The sequence below is a fragment of the Strix uralensis genome, chromosome 2, assembly GCF_047716275.1.
Source record: "Strix uralensis isolate ZFMK-TIS-50842 chromosome 2, bStrUra1, whole genome shotgun sequence".
NCBI classification, from domain to species: Eukaryota; Metazoa; Chordata; class Aves; order Strigiformes; family Strigidae; genus Strix; species Strix uralensis.
The window spans coordinates 27,345,534-27,364,172 of NC_133973.1; the positions used below are offsets into that span (position 1 = coordinate 27,345,534).

Below are 18,639 nucleotides of genomic sequence, written 5' to 3' on the forward strand. Positions count from 1 at the left end.
CTAATAGATTATTTTTTTGATCCAGTCCACAAACATGGTGACTCGAACATACACTCCTGGTCGTTTGGGAAGTGCACACTTATAGCCAAACGATGTTACACCAACCAAAAACCACTTGTTACCATCTTCAAATGTCAGGGGGCCACCTGAATCTCCCTGCAATACGAAATTCAAAAGTTAAAAGTGAACAGTGTCAACTCTGAAGCGGAGCCTGTTTATAATGTTTTGTTTGTGTTGATCCTTAATCATAGACATTGTATCCCTATCTGTGTCAAGCACCACAAGTGAGATCAATCTGAATTCTTCCATGTGGAAAAATTCTTGAAGATAATCCTTTTCCTTTTTTTTTTAAAAGATGTGATCTTAAGCTCTTATTAGTCTTTCAGTACAGGACTGGGTTTCAAGTGACTTTTTTTTGCTTATTAATTTTATGTTTAGCCCTTCATCTTTCACAAAGCCTGGGTAAATGTGTAGGATTATTTTTTAGTTGAATCTGTTAAGCCAAAATGCAGTTGTATTTTTGGTCACCCCAGAGTTTCTGCAATTTCAAATTTAGAGAAAAAAATTGAAAGATTTCCAGAAGAGGAGGTGTCCTTCGCACGCTTCTCCTTCTCAATAGTTTAGCAGATGTAGCATTGCAGTAGAGTGTGGGGTACCAAATTTGATTCATCCCAAGGCCTGAGTGGGGGATGAGTCAGCCATGAGTGCCTTGTTTTGATGAGAAAGAAAACAATGACTATTTTTTGTTGTCTGATGAGTTAGTTGAGCCAGTATTATTTTTGTCTTCTCATGGCGCTGTGAGTGGAGCTTTATGGGAGAGTTCTGCAAGGACTTGGCCATTAAAATACTTCTGCCCATAACTCCAGGGTATCTACAAACATTCAAAGGCTGTGACAGCAGCCTAAAGGCTGAAGCGCTATCAGAACTCACTTGTTCATCTTTGCTTATGGTTGAGTGGTCATTGATCACAACGCTGATCACTTGTACTTTAGATCAGCCTATGGTGCTACACTGCTTTTTTTCAGTATGAGGTTCAGAACGCAAAAAGGAAAGGAAAGCCACAGAGGCTGAAGGAATGGCAAGTGAAATTGGGATTGCATACACTCCTCCTTCTAGACTAAACTAGCCAGTCACTGCACCTGATGATTTACATTGTGAGGGCAAGGCAAGAGCAATTACGTGAGTGCTTCTCATCAGACTTGAGAAGAACCAGCCAGTCTCCATGACATAGACTTCATATTGTTGGAAGAAAAATTACGTGACAGCCAACTCTGACTACATCCTCAAAGAGCGGCAGAGTGTTATAAATAGAGCTGGAATGGATAAAAACTAGATCCCCAGGAAGCAGTATATGTCATCAGTGCAGAAAGGCAAAATACTGTGGCATCTACTTAGGAAAGGCCTCCAGAGTCTACAGATTATGGGGAAAAGCTGTCTGTTTCCCTTCAATCTATTTGGTATTTATTTCTCTGTACTGTGCTTTTCCCTAAGCATGTCCCTCTTTCCTTCATGGAGTTACTCAGCAGTAATTATTCCAAGTTTAGCACAGAGAATTTCCAGTCCTCATTTTTATCTCCCTTCATGGTTGTTTATGTCAAGATTTTTATCTTTTTAACTTGTATCCTGATAAAGCATTAAATGGGCAAAATACTGTGAGTAGAAATTACAGTCATGGACAGTGATTGTCCTGGTTTTAATGACTGAAGGGTCAGGTAGCATTTTATTTGGTAATTAGATGTGGTGTATGGTAGCAGTAGGAATGAGTGAGTCACTTTTATTTACCTTACAGGAGTCTAGTCCTCCTATGTCATATCCCGCACATATCATATTCTCAGTAATACTATATTCTGGCATCCATTGTTGGCATTTTTCATTCGAAATGAGAGGGACTTCTGCTTCTTGCAATATATCTGAAGTGGGACCTGATGAAAATACAAAGTACGTTTAGCTGCTGTAATAAGTATGTACATCCCACTCAGAACACTGATGGCTTTGTGCCTGTTCCAGCATGCTGGGCATGGTACCGAGCAGCAGGAAGCCCTGCCTCACTGCTGTGCTATTCAGGTTTATACCCCTGTAACACAGTCACTGATTAAATGATGCTTATTAACTGAATCCTGTCTTTCATTTGTGTAATGGGACTGAATTTGGTTATAATTAAATCAAGATTACTAAAATCAATGACTATGAACTCACTGTGGGGAGATCTAGGGTATAATTAAGGGCTTAGGAGCTTGGATTGTCTGATGGTTCTTCACTGTCATTGTGTAACTTTGAGTATTTCAAATTTTTATAAAAGAATTTTTATAAAAGTATTTTTTAATAATACCTACTCAAAATTTTAAATGCAATTTCATTCTGAAGATGTAAAAGCAAATGCATACAAGCAACTGTGGAAGTGAAATGGCATGTTTATTATTTCACAGAGACTCCAAATCTGGAGCATATGATATACAAACAGAACATACATTTCACACTCCAGTCAGTATGCTTGACTTCTGGGGAAAATCATTTGCACATTGTCAGAAAGACTAATCTTCCTCCTCCCCCACCTGATATCTGGAAATAAAACGTACACATTTCATGTTGGGAAAAGCAGTCGTCATAATTTCTAAGGGGATGAAATAAGGTTTTTTCATAATTTAATGATCTTAGATATGTATATTTTTTCTAATAAATATGGTATAGCTCTATTACTTTGCTTTAGAGAAGGAACAGTGGAGGAGGATAGTTCCCAAATTTTCACACGGAGGAGTACCTCTCTAAACTATTCGACCTTAGCAACCCCTGTGGAATCAAGAGCAAGTATTCCCTCCTGGCTTCATGCCTGTCATGATTTTCCAAGCAGATGACCAACCCACCTTCATTCATAATCTTGCCCCAGCCAGCAATGGAGCAGTTAATTCCTGGTAAAAACTGTTGATTTTTTTCTGGTAAGCAGATAGGTTGTATGTAAACTGTGAATGAGAAACAAGAAGTCAGTTTTAACCTCTTCCCTGTGTTCAGGTTTTTATGAAGTCACATAAGAAAACGTTCATTAATTCAAACTCACTTTTTGGGCAAGATATCCAGGAAGTACTGGACTGACTCCAGAATGATTAGGTTGTAAAAAATGTACAGCCACCCCATCACGCTCATATGCTTAGCACAGTTAAGAGTTTTGCATAATAGAGTAAATCTGTTTTATGGGAAAATAACAACTCACCTGTGTATTGCACTTTGTATTGAAGGTGCATGAGAGCAATATCACTATCTTTTGTACGCTTCATATAATGAGGATTTATAACTATTTGATCGATGTTTCGAACTACTGTTGAAGGCTGTGTCATATCTGATTGGTCATACAAGCCAAGAACTGCTTTCCATTGAGATGGTTTTAATTGCCTCCTAGAAGTTGCAAGGAATATTCACAATTACAAATGATTAATGAAAGTTTTGAAAAATATGTTAGGTAAAAAGCTAATCTTTAACCTCATGGTAATTCACAGCATTTGCATATTTTGTCAAAATAAATAGAATGTAGTGGATGTGCTTACAATTTTGTGATTGTAACACTATCTGAAACATCCACGCTGTAGAAATATGTGGTTGATTTTTTATGCTAAGCTTATAATACATTATTTATAAAGAATTAATCAGACAGTAGTGCAGAGGAGGAAAATACATTAACTAAATTACTTTGGCTTTTTAAACGCTGTAAAGAATACTGCTGACTGCCTACCAGGCAATTAATATCAGTCCCAGTTAGAAAATTATTATGGAATATCTAAAGAAAAATAGGTCTAAAATGTCATTGGAAATGCTGCAGCTCACAGACTCAGAAAATTGGTCTCTTAATTTTCTAATCTAAACCAAAAAAGGTATGCTAAGACAAATTATTACATAATCGGCACTTTTTGCTGAGCTGTGCATGCTGGTTTGAGGCTGTATTTAAGTTAGAGAACTTAATTATTTGCTATTTGCTATTTTTTAATCAACCAGTTCATAGTTTCAGAAATACGTTTTCAGAATGATTGTTGTACTGTTGGTTTCTGCTGATGTTTTGGTTTGACATCAGGAGGCTATCTTGTTCTAAACTATGAGTGTTTAAGTTAATGTTCAGAATTAAGGCGTGAAATTGCAAGCTCCCACTTAAGAAAATTCCAGCAAAGTCAAGATGACAAAAAGATTTAAGTGAAAAGGAAGTACCAAGACAGGTGTGGATTTATTGTGTGAAAACTGAGGGCTTGATCCTTCTCATTTCAGTGTCTCTCTGTGGAATATAGCTCCTGTTATGCAATGAGGCAGCATTAATGTATTGGCATAGTCTCCACTGCTGTACTACTTAGCTATTTATAATGAAAGCTCTACTGTAATTTTGAATATTAATGTTTCTTTTTTTGCCATTCCAGTTTCTAGGGGTCTTCTCCAGCACTTTTTTTTATTATAGATGTTACGGAAGCAAACCCTAGAAAATATTTAAATATGCATCACTTCTTTGAATGGTACAAATAACACCATCTAGAGGATATCCAATATTGCCTAATCAATGCACATAAATCAAAATTCATTCTAATGATGCATAGTAAGTCTTGATCAATCTGTGATAATATAGAGGAGGAACAGGCAACAGTGAGTTTACCTTTATGAGGTATGATGTCATCCTTTATACCCCTGGCAGAGATTCAACTAATTAATGGAGGCCCACATTAATTATGGGTTAAGTGCAAATACTCAGTATTAATACCATATATTTAAAATGCAATTCTTGTTTGTTCAGAAAATGCTGCTTAGTTTCCATGATTCTCTGCTTTAAAGTGTAAGGACTGAGGGTGTACCAGAAAGTAAAGGAGCCTTTAGCTGAGCCCAAAAGTGATTCAAAACACAGTAATTAAACAGTGAGCTAGTTGTCAACTTTTTATATCAGTGTCACAAATTATTCATAATCTGATGTCTCCTTACTGAATTTGCACATAAAACGAGTATTTCATCATCATTAAAATAAAAAAGACAAGACATGGCATGGATGTCATATGGCCATCTCAGCTAGTTGGAGAGATGCCCTGGAGTCAGCGGAGAGAAAGAGGCACTTCTGAATATGTATTAATTTCATTCTAAAGTAAATATCTAGAAACCCTCTAAAAAGTGCTGCTCCTCAGTGATTTCAGTATGATCCTTTGAAAGTGTGCTTTGCTCTATTCAGGACTGAGCAATGGCTCAGGTCATACTTCAACCCAGCTTTACTGACGACTCTCCACCATTTGGATACTTGTATGTTGTGGGAGTATCAGAATGTGTTAGCTTCTGAGTGCAATGAACATTACCCATATACACAGTGTGCTGCTGTCACCAGCCATTCATCACTGACAAGGGAAGCTCCACAAACAGGTCTGGAATTAAAATGAAGTGAAACTATCCAAGGCCAAGCCTCTCTTCTGGCATCACTTCCACCTACAATCCTTGTTCCATTGTTCTGAGTTATCAGGTGTTTTCCACAAGCTAAAATTAAAAAAAAAAAAAAAAAACAACAAAAAAACCCTAAAAAAATGTAGATTTTTGGGGAGATAAAGCATGTTTTATTAGACTAGCTAATATTCTTGGAAAAATAGGCTTTGTAGTGTCTGAACTGCTATTCAGAAATACTATTACTGTGGAAAAAGTTTGGCATTTTATAGCTGAAATCAAGATGCAACTTTATAACTTGGATTTAGATGTGTTCTTTCCTCAGACCTTCTGGATTTTTTATGTATGTGTTTTCAGTATAGACGCATCTCTAGTGTATACTTAAGTCTGAAAACAAGTGAAGACTGTAAATTTTCCTGTGTTTATATCATTACGAGTATAGCTTTTATAGTCCATTCCCTAACCTTTCAATTCAAACTATAAACATTAGGCTTTATGAACTGAACAACTTGATTTCTGTGGGAAATATTCCCAGGGTATATGTACTTACGTTTAATGTTACATTGCAGATGAACCACCAGGTTGTTCAAACAGTGTTCTCTAGAATGAAAGTGCAATTAAATCACAAGTATCTACACACCAGGTAACACTAAATGACTGTCAAATATACATACGTGCATACATATATATAAGCATTTAAGCAAACTTAAATATATTTCGTCCTACATGTTTTAATTACATTTTATTTATAAATATACAAAATTATATATAGTAGTAAATGTACATATTCCTCTTCAACGGACACTTAATTGTTGTATCTTACGGAAATAAAAGTAGGCTCCCCTTGTGTTTTAGGGAAATGAGTCATCTGTCTGTGACAGATTTTCAATAAAATTGTAATGGCATATGGTATTTTTTCTACCTTTTGAGATGTTTTCAGTATCTTACCACTAGAGATCAGTGTGACCAAAGAATTTCAGAGGTTAGTTTGATATCACTATCTTTTTACTAAGATTATAATGCACTGTAAATTATATAGCCGCATATACAGGGTTAGAAATTATTTAGCAGAGATATAAAGCCAGAGTCTGAAGAGTATAAGACCACAGATCAAAACTACTCAAGCATTTCTGATACCCAGAGATTTTAAGATTATCTTCATAGCTTGTAATGAATCTGAACACTGGGGACAGTGTGTGTGCTAGCAATTTAAATCTGATACACACAGAAATATATCAGAGAAAAAAAAAGTCTGTCCATGGCTAGTTTACAGTATGCATTTCTAAATAGAAAAAGGGAAGGATACTTTAAACGTGATATAGTATTATGTATCCCTCACTATGTATGCTTTAAAATCTGGTATCTGCTGTGAGTGAAATAATGCATGATTGACCCAGCATTTTCTCAATGGCATAGCGGTGCAAGAAGGGCAATTGGGAACTGTAACCGTCCCCCACCTTCCCAATTAAATCTTCACTACAGGGGGGTTAAGAATGAGATATGCCTCCAGCCCTGAATAGTCTCACATAGCCATTTTCCTCTTCAAGACCAATGCATAATTTTATAAGTGTAATTTAAAAAGTGGAAACCAAATTCTGTAATTTGTATTCAAATCTGTATTGATTTCATAAGAGTGTCCCTTGGTAGTGAGACAGACATCAAGGAGGACAACCAGAAATGCATAAATCCATAGGAAACCAATACCATCTTCTGCATGAACTTCATAGCAGCTAAATACTCTTGACCAAGCTCCCTCCATAGGCCTTAAAAGGGTGGTCAGTGGTAATGTACATTAGCTCCTTTATCCATCCTGTGCTTTCTCTTGGGTAGATGCATAAACTAACATCCAATATGTCAGATTTGTCCCTATTTTTTTACACTGAAGCAGGGAGTCTCATGTAACGAGGGTCTTTGCCCCCCCCCACCAGTACCTACTGATTGCTTTAGTAGAAATCCTTTTTGCTTTTTCTTCTTTCTGAAATTAGCATCCAGTATGAAAACCACTTCCTTGTCTGCACGTTAATTCACCAGTCCTCAGCTGCCTCTTGGTCAGCACAAGAGAGTCCAGAAGGCAAGAGGCATTGCATGTGCTGAATACAACATCCTGTGTGCCTCTTTGAGTGTCAACTATGAAGCAGCAATGCCAGGCAGAAATCTGGAGTAGTTGGGACATCTGTGAGCACGATTGTCACTTAGGACTGACAAAAGCAATTATGCCTGTGGAAGCTGCTCACATATATCTTCAAGGCAGGATTTTGCCCTGTTACAAAGCTATCCTGCCAAGAAATACATTACCTAAGGGGATCAGAGAACAGTTTTCTGTCACCACAGCTTTCAAGTCCTGTTATATGTGCCCTCCTTTGCTTCAGTGGTAGTTACACTTAAACAAGACCAGACAATGTGAGAAATACATTTTATAGTTTGAATACCAATTAATGAATTTGATTTTTTTAAATTATCAAATCTGTGTGATCTTTCTATCATTCATTATATGTACAGAAGAAGTGTGTGAATCTGTAATGGTGTCACCCTGTAAAATGATTCCTATCAGCTGTCCAGATGAAACATGGTAGAAGATAACTATTTCTGCAACAGAAGTACAACTAAGATGAATGAATTCATTCCATTTCCTCCTGCATGAATCACTTTTTAGTGTTTAATAGATATTAACAGAAGACATCTTTAAATCATTAGCGCTCTTTAATATCTCTCGTGGCAATGCTGGTTTAGACATTCACTCAAGAAAAAAAGAAAAATAGCTTGCAATGATATTCCATTAGTTTAAGATGCTTTCACCACCAGTGAGAATGATAAATGTTTGGGATTAACAGTATAATTAGAACATAAAATGTATCATTTTTTTTTAAACTGTAGATAAAATACAGCATACCAAATTAAGAATTCTCTCCTGCTTTGTTACTGTGTGGTATGTTTATAAAGGAAACCTGAAAGAACATGGACTCTTGCCATCCTCAACATGGTTTCAGCATTTTAGCAATTAGACAGTAATTTTCGGCCTCAGTGCTTTTGGGAGGATTCTAGAAAAATGTGTATAATAAGCCCTCTTATAAGCAGAAAGCCAGTAATTGAAGTAATTATGTATATTTTTTTTGATGATGACAAGCCTTTCTCCTTTTGGAGGTGTACTGTGAATCCCAGAATTTACTGAGAATATAATCCTGTGCTAATTTTACATTTTCATTTAATCTACAAGAAACTCCACCAGTTTGTAGGACCCTTCAGAATCACTTCAGCTGTTATTTGGACTGAGAAAGATTAGAATATAATAAAATGTATTCCAAGGATCATCTCATCTAATGATTCACTACTAAATTTGGAGACAAACCCAGAAGTAATTTCTGAGTGGGACTAATTTGTTTAAATATAGATATCGGTCTGTGGATTACTTACTTTAGCAATCCACACTTAGTCCTAAATCTGTATCGGTAAAGTCAATGGATTATAGAGTGTGACTCATCATAGTTCAAGAGATGCCCTGATGGATTGCAAGTTGGAGATTGTATTTTTTTTTCTATTAATTACAGAGAGAACCTAGTGTGATAACTACTATATAGCCATGGGTGAATGCCACTCCATTTTAATTCTTCTACTGTATTATAGATTCATAATTTAGAGATTTTTAGATGAGAAATGTAAAAATAGCAGTATTTATCATTTACACAGTAAAAGTATAAAGACTTCACTTAATATTGTACTGAATGCTAGCAAGCATCTGTCTCCTTTTAAATTTACAATAGATGGACAGGAATGAAAGGGGGAAGAGTGTGTTGGCCAGTGTTACACAGAATTCAGCAGTAGGCAGAGAATAAAATGTAGATATGTTTAGTCCAGACCTCATACAGAATCATGTTACCTCTCAGATAAACTTGAGCTAGAATAAATGTATAAATGATCACCACCATACTTTAAGTTATTCTTTGTATGAGGAAGAAACCTCACTTTACCAACCTTTTTGTAAATATTAGGCCGTGGTTAGCTGCTTTGGTGATGTTGACAAATGGGCCATCTCCAGTGAAAAATACAGTTGATGACATATTTGCATCCCTGGAAGAAAAGACACACATGCATATTTTTGGATATTTATCCTGTTCCACCAGTGGATTAATGTTTGGGAAATGATTATGCTGGTGGAATAAACTGCATCATTTTTTTCCTGAAATAATGACTATTTATGAGGAGATTTTTGAGGCTTGAAACTCACATGGATTAAAATGCAACTCACCTACTTTCACTCTTACATCTTATTGTAAACTTTCTAATGCTACAATAATATTGAAAGAGATTGAAATTATTTTAATAGCAGTAAATTATCAATTTTTGCTTTTCTGTGACACAGTGAAGGATTTGCAGTACCGATTGTTAAATATATGAAGCTAAAACTTAGTATGCAAAACAGAACAGCAATAACGGAACCTTGGAATATTACAGTTTTGCCTTTTTGCAGGGGGGGTGTGTGTAATTACATTGATACTATACTTCTGTGTCTAGAGAAGAAACTATGTCATGAAGAATCTAATGGAATAAATGCTACCTTCCTTAGAAGTTAAGTTTCACCTCATAGGTCTGTTGAAATCAAAATAATTGTTTGTGGAGTAGATCAAGGGTGTCATATTTGCTGTTGAACAGGATAGTTCCCCTGAAGTGGGGTCTATTCCTCGACTAACTTTTTCTCTAATGATGGCCTTTTGAACACCAAGAATTCTGTGTACTGTTGGTGAGATAAATTGTTTTGGTGTTTACAACCCATATCCAGATTTACTTTATAGCATCATATACATTCTGCATCATATACTTTGTGATACTGCATATGACCAGCTTGCAACATACACCCAATAAAAATACTTGCTTTCTCTTGAGGAAGTGTGGGGAAAAAAGATAGCTGTGGTCAGACTACATAATTTTTTGGGGGGGTAACAGCCTACTCCCATCTTACCCTTTAGCCATACGTATCTCAGGAGCTGGAAGAGAACCACTTGTGCAGGTTTAATACATAGGGAACACCTGAAGTACCATCTCTTCTCTTTGACTGCAGTAAATCTTATTCTCTTGGGAAGTATGAAGTCTAGAATCTGCCTGCAAATCTGGTGTGTATGGAGAGTAAGACTAGGCATAGGAGAAGGGAGGTGTTCAATAGCCCTGCTTTGCCACCAGGAGAGGTGTATGACCCACCCTACTGAAAATGTAATTACTGCAGCATTTCTCAACCCAGAGATGACAAAGCTTACTTAATTCTGTCTCTAGATATATACATACATAGAGAGACTTTCAGTACAGGCTAGCCTAGTGTACAGACTTTTTTCAATATAAAGCACTAGTATACTTAGATGTACTTCAGAGATTACCCCAGAACCCTGTCCTGACATTTTAGACAGTCTGGAAAAGTAGTAAAGTGCCAACCCAGGTAGGTAGAGTCAAATTCCACGATGAGAAACCAGTCTAATCACTGAACTATGTAAGTGCAAATATGTCAAAAAGGCACCAAGTTGTTTCCTGAGAAAGTTAGTGACCAGGAGCTTTTACCAATTAAAAACTGAACATGCTACCAGGAAAAGCATAGAGTGTGTAGAGTATGTACATTTATTAATATTACTGGCTTACATTTTCCATAGCATATTATGCCAGGAAACTTCAACTAAATGCATGTATATTTTACTGGATTACTGTAACAGACCCTGTAATAGGGCAAACACTACAAACCTTCCAAGTCAAAGCTTCCACCAACCTCATAATACTTGTGAAGATCCTCGTGAAGATCTGTTATCTCACCTCAGCATCCTTCTTGATCTTTTTCAGCAAAGACTGAGCAAACTATTTCCCATTCTTCTGCCTTTTTTTTTTTTTTTTAAATAAATGCTGAAATTTCTGGATTACAGTTTGGAAATTCTGTGAACTTCCTCATAACCAGAGAAGCTTTCCCAGCTTTTTGAAATAAAATCTAAGCCCTTTTGTGAGAAAACCTTTCATAATTTCGTTTGGTTTCTTAGTGTGCTGAAGCACGTACAACTAGAAATCTCTAAGCTTTATGAGTGACCACAAAAATCAATCTGCTACTCTTTTAATTAACTTACTGGTAAATGATGAGGGTTAAGCATTTCTGTAAGTATAAGAAATCATACGCTTTTCCTGGAGATACTCAGTTTAGTAACAAGAATATAGTTTGTTCTGCAGGTCCAGAAATGCAGTGTCACAGCTCTTTAATTTCTGTTAATGAAAATGATATTTTAGAAATCTTGCAGGTTGCGACAAAAATGGCCTTTAAGAGGCTAATCTAGGTGTTAAGTAACCCTCATTCCATTCAACGTGCTCACTAGGCAAAATTTACAGAAAACTTAGAGACTAGTCTTAGAAGTTTCTTAGACACATATGTACAGAGATACCTGTGCAGTAAATTCCTCAGATGTTGGTCCTCATGTACCTAAATACTCTATGGATCACTATGATTTCAGTCTCTAGCTCTGTCTCGGATGTGCTCAGTAACAATAAGCAGTAGCAAATGTTGAGAAAGATTTAGATTATGTGGTACTATGCTGAAAAAAATATTCAGAGTAAGGATAGAAGTGCAATTGTCTGATAGCTACAATTCTTTTCCCTATCTTACAAAAAACCCCAAATGATGCATTTCTTATTTGAAGAAAATATGTTCACACGTTTTGTAATTCACTGTTTAGTTCTCAGGCTGTGGGATGTTTGCAGTTTGTTTGATTTGTGTTTGAGACACAGGGCAGTGTTTCTGTTTCATCCACTGATTTTGTGACAGAAAAACAAACAATGAAGAATAACAGCAAATTACAAATAACCAACACTTTTTTTTGGCATAAAAAAGCTTTGTTCACACCTGGATTCATATTTCTAAATGCTTGTGTGCACACAATTTTTATATGAAAATTTGCAAATTATAAATAAAAGTAACCTCTCAATACTTTCTGGATTTGAAATGAAGCTTCTTAAGCAATGGGTTTAAGCCAAGCTTACTAGCAGTGTCTGATCCTAAGTGAAGCTGTGGACCTACAAATCCAAAAAAATCATTGAGACTTCTGTGGCTTTCAGGTCAAATTGCACATTATTACTTGGTGACAACAAACATGAAACTAAGTCTAATCGCCAGATAATTAGGACTGTCCGAATTCTGTTCCTCAATGCTGCAAACACAGCCTGAGCACACTGAGAAACAGGTTCTTTCTTAAATCCAGCACATGACTGATTGGCTCTACAGCAGAGTGAGATCATGCTATCTGTTTATTATCCTAATTTATCCATCAGAATAAAAATTCTTTGTGCGTAAATACTGGGGGATCATTTCCACCCCTTTCAGTCCATACTTCATATTCTGAGCACACCTGGAGAACCTGAGTCTGACAGTCAAAGACAGGATATTCTGAGGTGTCTCAAGGAGCCTACTACTGACCATTCACAAGTGGGGAGGATGAACACCTAACTGACCTGGAAATCTCAAACAAGACATTGTATTCCAATGAACTCATTTTCTTCTCAAGAATTTTGAGAGTTTGTGAAGAAAATTGACTGCAGGGTTGAGAACAAGGCCTAAACTCTCAGTCCTTGTTGGACTTTTCGGTGTGGCAAAATTGCAATTATACCCTTCCTGGGTACAATTCAGTAAAGATCCATCTGACTCTGGTTCCAGGGAAACAAGCATGTTTCACACCAGACCAGTAAAATGGTGAAAAACTCATCGTATGATTTTGTTGGTTCAAGGAAAAGCAATGCTAACAATACTCAGATTTTAACAGTGTTGTCAAATGCACACCGTTACAAGTGCAAGCTGAGCAAAGGATCTTGTTCAGGTTTCTCAAGAGCATCAATTTGTGCACCTTGCACTCCAGACTCATTAAGAATATTTGTAAATGATTTGCCTAAGCTATATTTTGTAGATGAACACATAGGCATGCCTCCAGATTTGCTTCCTGTTTGGCACATATCACAAATGCAACAGTCACGCATTTGAAAAACAGAGGCAAAAGGATTCACATGTGTGATTTATTAGAATCTGTGTGGAACATTGCACTTTCTAGCCCAGCTACATAAATAATCAGGATATGGTGCAGGACTCCTGTCATTTCAGTCCTTTTCATAAATTAAACAGCAAATGAGACTAGCAAATGTATAAGCAATTAACAGCAAGAGTAAATTGTCCTAGATGAACCTTACCCTCTTTCTCTAATAAAGTATGATTCTAGGTAATTATTCAGTATAGAAGCATGAGCTATAGCCTACTCAAGACATGTTATTACAAACATCCATTTAGTAACAAATATGGTACTATTTATTAACAAATACGCTGCTACAGGGGGATTTGTGGAAGGCAGAAACAGCATGATGCTTACAGGAGTTATATATACATATGTATATATATGAGAATTTTATTCTATTCTGTAGGATCAGTAAGAGCAGTAGCACCCAGGAATCGAGAATATGTTGCAATTTAGGTTTAAAAATACTTTTTCTTGATAATGGGAATATGTAATAACCTGAGAAATGGAATTAAAAAGAAGTAACTAGGAAACTTAGTAGGAATTTTTTTAGCAATTATATTTAGCTTATAGAGGCAAACTGAAATGTATTGCCACAGAATGTTATGGAGACAAAAGCATAAGTAATCTTTAAAAGGTAATAGAAAGTACCATGGAAGACAAAGTTCATTGAAGCCTATCAAATATAAAAATGTAAATTAAACCAATAGACCACAAAATGACTAGTGTCTAGAAGTTATAGAGGGAAAGAAGGTGGGGAAGGGGGAGAAAGAATCAAAGGAAGAAGGCTACTGGCCACTGTAAAGGACAAGGTATTTGACTAGAAGAACATTTAGTCATAGTTTGTATGCTGTTATATGCATGTGTAAATGAGATAACTACACACATAAATCACAATTAGGATTTGTGCATGCAGGTATCTGATATTTACAGAAATACAGTACCTACCCAATGGGAAAAAAGTAAAAAACCAAACCATCACACATTCACCCAATGATTAAAAGTATTTTCAAATAACACTTGGATATTTTCTAATTCCTCCTAACTGTGATTTCTACAATTAATTTATCAGAAGAGTATTTAGAGCATCCTACATTGATCAGAGACCAACATAATGGATTGCAAGCTTAGAATTTAATTTGATTATTACTTGGATGAGTGACATCGTGTAAAAACCTCAGCACTGTAGGAAAGCTATTTATTATTCAGTGGATGGCAGTGAAGTTTCATACAGTGTAAATACGGCCAGAATTTAGGCCATAAATTTTACCATAGATTGAAAAATACATTTCTGTCACCCCCTTTCCCTGGAAAACCTTCTGAACAGTGACTGAAGCCAAATCTACTTTTTCAGTCATATACTTCCCTTCTCCCTCCCCCCTCTAAGTATACCTCAAGAGAAATACAGTTTCCTCTCCCAACAGCTCAGGTCTAATGATAGGCATGAAATGTATTGGGACCCCAATAGAAGAATACCCAAGTGATTATCTTGAATTTACTTGAAATGATATTAGTATGATAGCAGAGCAGCCAAAGCTGCTGTTTGCTCCAGCTTTACTCTTGAGCCATCCTCATAAAACTGAAGGTGTAAATGATGACATAAAGTGACAAAAGACCTCCACATCAGTCTCCCAATGTTCTCCAATATGTATCCTCATGCCTATTCTGCCATATTCAGAGTCATCAATCCTGTAATGAATGCCATCAAAACAGGGTTTGCAACACTTAGAAACCTGTTGTCACACCAAGCACATCACTTGCCTCAGAAAAATACATATGCCCTTTTCCTGGATGGTAAAGACATCAATAAAATGATGAGGAAAACACCAATATACAGACTCAGCAAACCTGCAAACAAGTCACAGGGAGGAATATTTTTCACTCACCCTAGCCCCAGCAGCTGGCATACGCTGTCTGAAATCTGTTCATTCCAATCCTCTGCACATGCCAGGTGCCATGTTTTCCCAATCCTGGCCTGTACCAGCCCTTCGGTGCTTAGAGAACCATTAAGCAATCTCACTGTAGACCAAAATGGACAGAATCATTTGAGATAGGTGGTAAACCACCCTCTTCCCCATCCCAAGCAAACAGAAATGTAGTATAAACAGAATTATTATTGCCGGCGAAGAACAAAAAAAGTTAGAATACATTACAGCAGTAATAAACCCAGCATATCCAGGATGTTGTGTTCCCACAGGAAGGAAACATTATTGTTATCTCCTTCTATATTTCTGCCACGGGAGAATTTCATACCCTGTATTTTGCAAATGTCTTATGAATAGACAATAAACCGTACATTTTCCGTCAACTCTAACCAATGCTTTTTCTCAGACAGCATTATGTAATTTCCAAATACTCTGTGAAGCTTTAGCTACATGATGCTCAGTAACACTGATAGGAAATAAGGTTAAAATGAGAGCTGACAGAAAAAATTGGATTTTCCAGTTCCAATTGCTATGAGATTTTCACTGTTTTCATTGCAGCTTTAGTCAAAACACACACAAACAATAAAAGTTCCCTGAGAAATAATCTCTCTATAAAAATGTTTCCCCAAACTAAATATTCAGAACAAAAATTCAGAAACTCATTAAGTATTTGGTGAAAAATCTTGTGCTATTGGCATAGTGACTAAGGAAGTTGGACCATAAGGTTTAAGAAGGTCAGCCGAATCCCATGTGTGTCTCAGGAGCTACAGCTGCATTTCAGGCAGATGACAGTTATTGCCAGCATGAAGTAGGAAGAAACATACAATCCATTTGACATTTACTGGTTGCCAAAACAATTTTTTTTTTAAATCTTACGTTGTCCAGAAATCCCTTTTCCACAGAAAAGTAAAGTGTACCCACGACAGTAAAAAAAAAAAAAAAAAAAAATTACATTTTTGGGCATGCCTCTTTGACACCTAGAGTGCATGAATGAAAGAAGTGATATACAATGATTAATTAATGGTAAATTTCAGTCATGAGAAATTTTCAAGCAGTCTTGAAAAATCTCAGAATTGCTTGCACTGCGGGATTTCTCCAAATTACTTTTGACACTTCTCCTCTCTTCTAAATGGACTTTAATTCCTTTTCCTTTCTCCTCATCAGATCCATGTTCTTCTCCAAATACATTGTTGGTATAGAATAAGAGAGTCATTGAGCACTCACTTAACAACTGCTTAATTCAAATGTCATACATTTTAGAATTCTGCAAAGGAAGAGGTATCCTATCCCTTTTCTTTGCAGTCCCAGGGAAGTTTCAGAATTTGGAGTATTTGAAAATGAACATTTGTTTAGTTCAAATTGCCACTTCTGATAAGAAATTGAAATTGGTTTCAGGAAAATGAGCAAGACTTTGGACACTGAAAAGACTCAATGTGAGGATGCCTAATTGAATTTTCATTTTAAGACTTAGATTGATTCAGCCAACATTTGGATTAAATGGGTTCTTGGAAACAATTCTCCCAGTCCCTTAATGTGAGGTAATTTGTTGTGAAGTAACAGACAATCTATGGCAAAATAAATCTTTGGGAAAACGTACATCATGTTAATGTAGGTGATGGTTACCTTGTTCAGATATTTAGCAATGACTGGAAAAAGCCATTCAAGCCCTCTTTGCTTAAGAAGAAGCTGAAGTGAATTTTATTCTATGCATTTTAAAGGAAGAAAATGTTTGCAACAAAATAGCTAGTTGCACTAATGCAAAGAGTGTGACTTTGGACATATATAGATATACATATATTTATATATGTCATGTATACAAATATATATATGTATATATGCATGTAAAAGATGTTGAAATCAATGAGAACTGTCAGCACACATCCAAGAACATATCTGATTCCTAGCAGTTCTCTTTAGCACAAAGAAAATGATGTAGTGAGCTTAAAAATCCACTTTTAATTCTTCTATTACTGTTCCATAATAGATTGTCGGAACAGCACTTTGTCAGAAACAGCAATTTAATTTCTCTGCTAAGGCCCAACATGATTTTAACATCAGTTTAACATTTAAATTATTGTTTAGAGAATGCTGTTTCCATGTTATGTGAAATAAAGCCACATACTGTACACCTACATTTTGGAAAGAACCATTTTACCAGAGGACTAAGCAATATAGCTATTGGTCTCCTTGTTGTAGGAACATCCACATCCACTAGGAGCAATGGATACTGCTTTGGCAGCTGTGCTGTCCCTTGACTCTATGGCAATGCCTCTACAAGATGCAGTCCAGGCAGGCTGGAGGGTGCCACATGCTGCAGTTTGGCTTCACACCCACAAGACTATCTGGGAATTTGCATCAAGAAGACTCTTATTCTCTACCCTACATGGCAGAATTTATACTGTGAAACTCAAATTAATTACAGCAAAAAGTGATAGAATTTGGGAATACAAAATGGATACAGAAGGAAATGTAATGAGTTTTCATTTCATTTTGAGGCATCCACAGATTTAAGGACAGAGGAATTTCTTACCTTTTCCAGAGATCTTCACCAGCTTACATACACTGTCTCAGAAAACTTTGGTGTTTTGGCCCTAACAAACTCAATGAGATACTGCTGTGTAAACTGGCACAGCCTGCATGCAGCTGTATTGGTTTAAACTAGCTGAGGTTTTGTGGCTGTTTTCCTAGGTAATTCCTACCAATTATGCATGCATTCCTTCTCTTTGTATGAAGGAAACCTTACTGCACTTTGCTTCATCAGAGCCATCTTCACACTGAGGTAGGTTGTCGCAAAGGTTATGCAATGGTATACAGTCCCCGCTACCACACCGATGCTCATCAATGGCACAAGCTCCTGAAGGAAAACAGGAAAGGAAAATGAATCTGTAATTACAAGGAAGGTTGATGTTCACTGGAGATCATACAGTTCACCTGAAAGAAAAATGGAGTGGATAGTATGCAGAACCTTTGATTTCCTTTTCTTTCCTTTCCTATGCATCTCTTTTTTTAAAAAAAAGATTATTTTCAGATAAATAGAAGCTAATTAAGAATAAAATCTATGGTATTACACCTTGTAGTTTCTGCTATATTTAGCATTGCTCAGTTACTAGTGTTCTTCTGTTACATGTAATAAACTTCGGAGGCATGAGAAAAGTCAAACCTTGATCAAATCCTGTCAAAAGTGACTAATGACTTTAAGTTTCAGATGTTCAGCACCTTCACAAAAGTTTAGAAACCTTAAAGTATGTCAGGTCAAACGTACAAGTAAAAAAGGCACTGAAAGCCAAGAAAGGTTTTGAAACCTGTCTGGGAGGAAAGGTGGA

At 36.4% G+C, this 18,639-nt stretch overlaps 1 protein-coding gene across 1 annotated transcript in view; it reads right to left on the minus strand.

The window, feature by feature from the left end:
* Positions 1-18,639, minus strand: part of TMPRSS15 (transmembrane serine protease 15) — a 57,985-nt gene continuing 39,346 nt past the window's right edge. The window contains exons 18-26 of the mRNA XM_074860763.1: positions 18,060-18,170; positions 15,278-15,410; positions 9,352-9,447; positions 5,933-5,982; positions 5,304-5,478; positions 3,206-3,387; positions 2,862-2,957; positions 1,783-1,922; positions 1-156 (exon numbers count right to left, since the gene is read on the minus strand). Of these exons, the coding sequence (XP_074716864.1) occupies positions 1-156; positions 1,783-1,922; positions 2,862-2,957; positions 3,206-3,387; positions 5,304-5,478; positions 5,933-5,982; positions 9,352-9,447; positions 15,278-15,410; positions 18,060-18,170 (1,139 nt within the window). The remainder of the gene's footprint in view (positions 157-1,782; positions 1,923-2,861; positions 2,958-3,205; positions 3,388-5,303; positions 5,479-5,932; positions 5,983-9,351; positions 9,448-15,277; positions 15,411-18,059; positions 18,171-18,639) is intronic.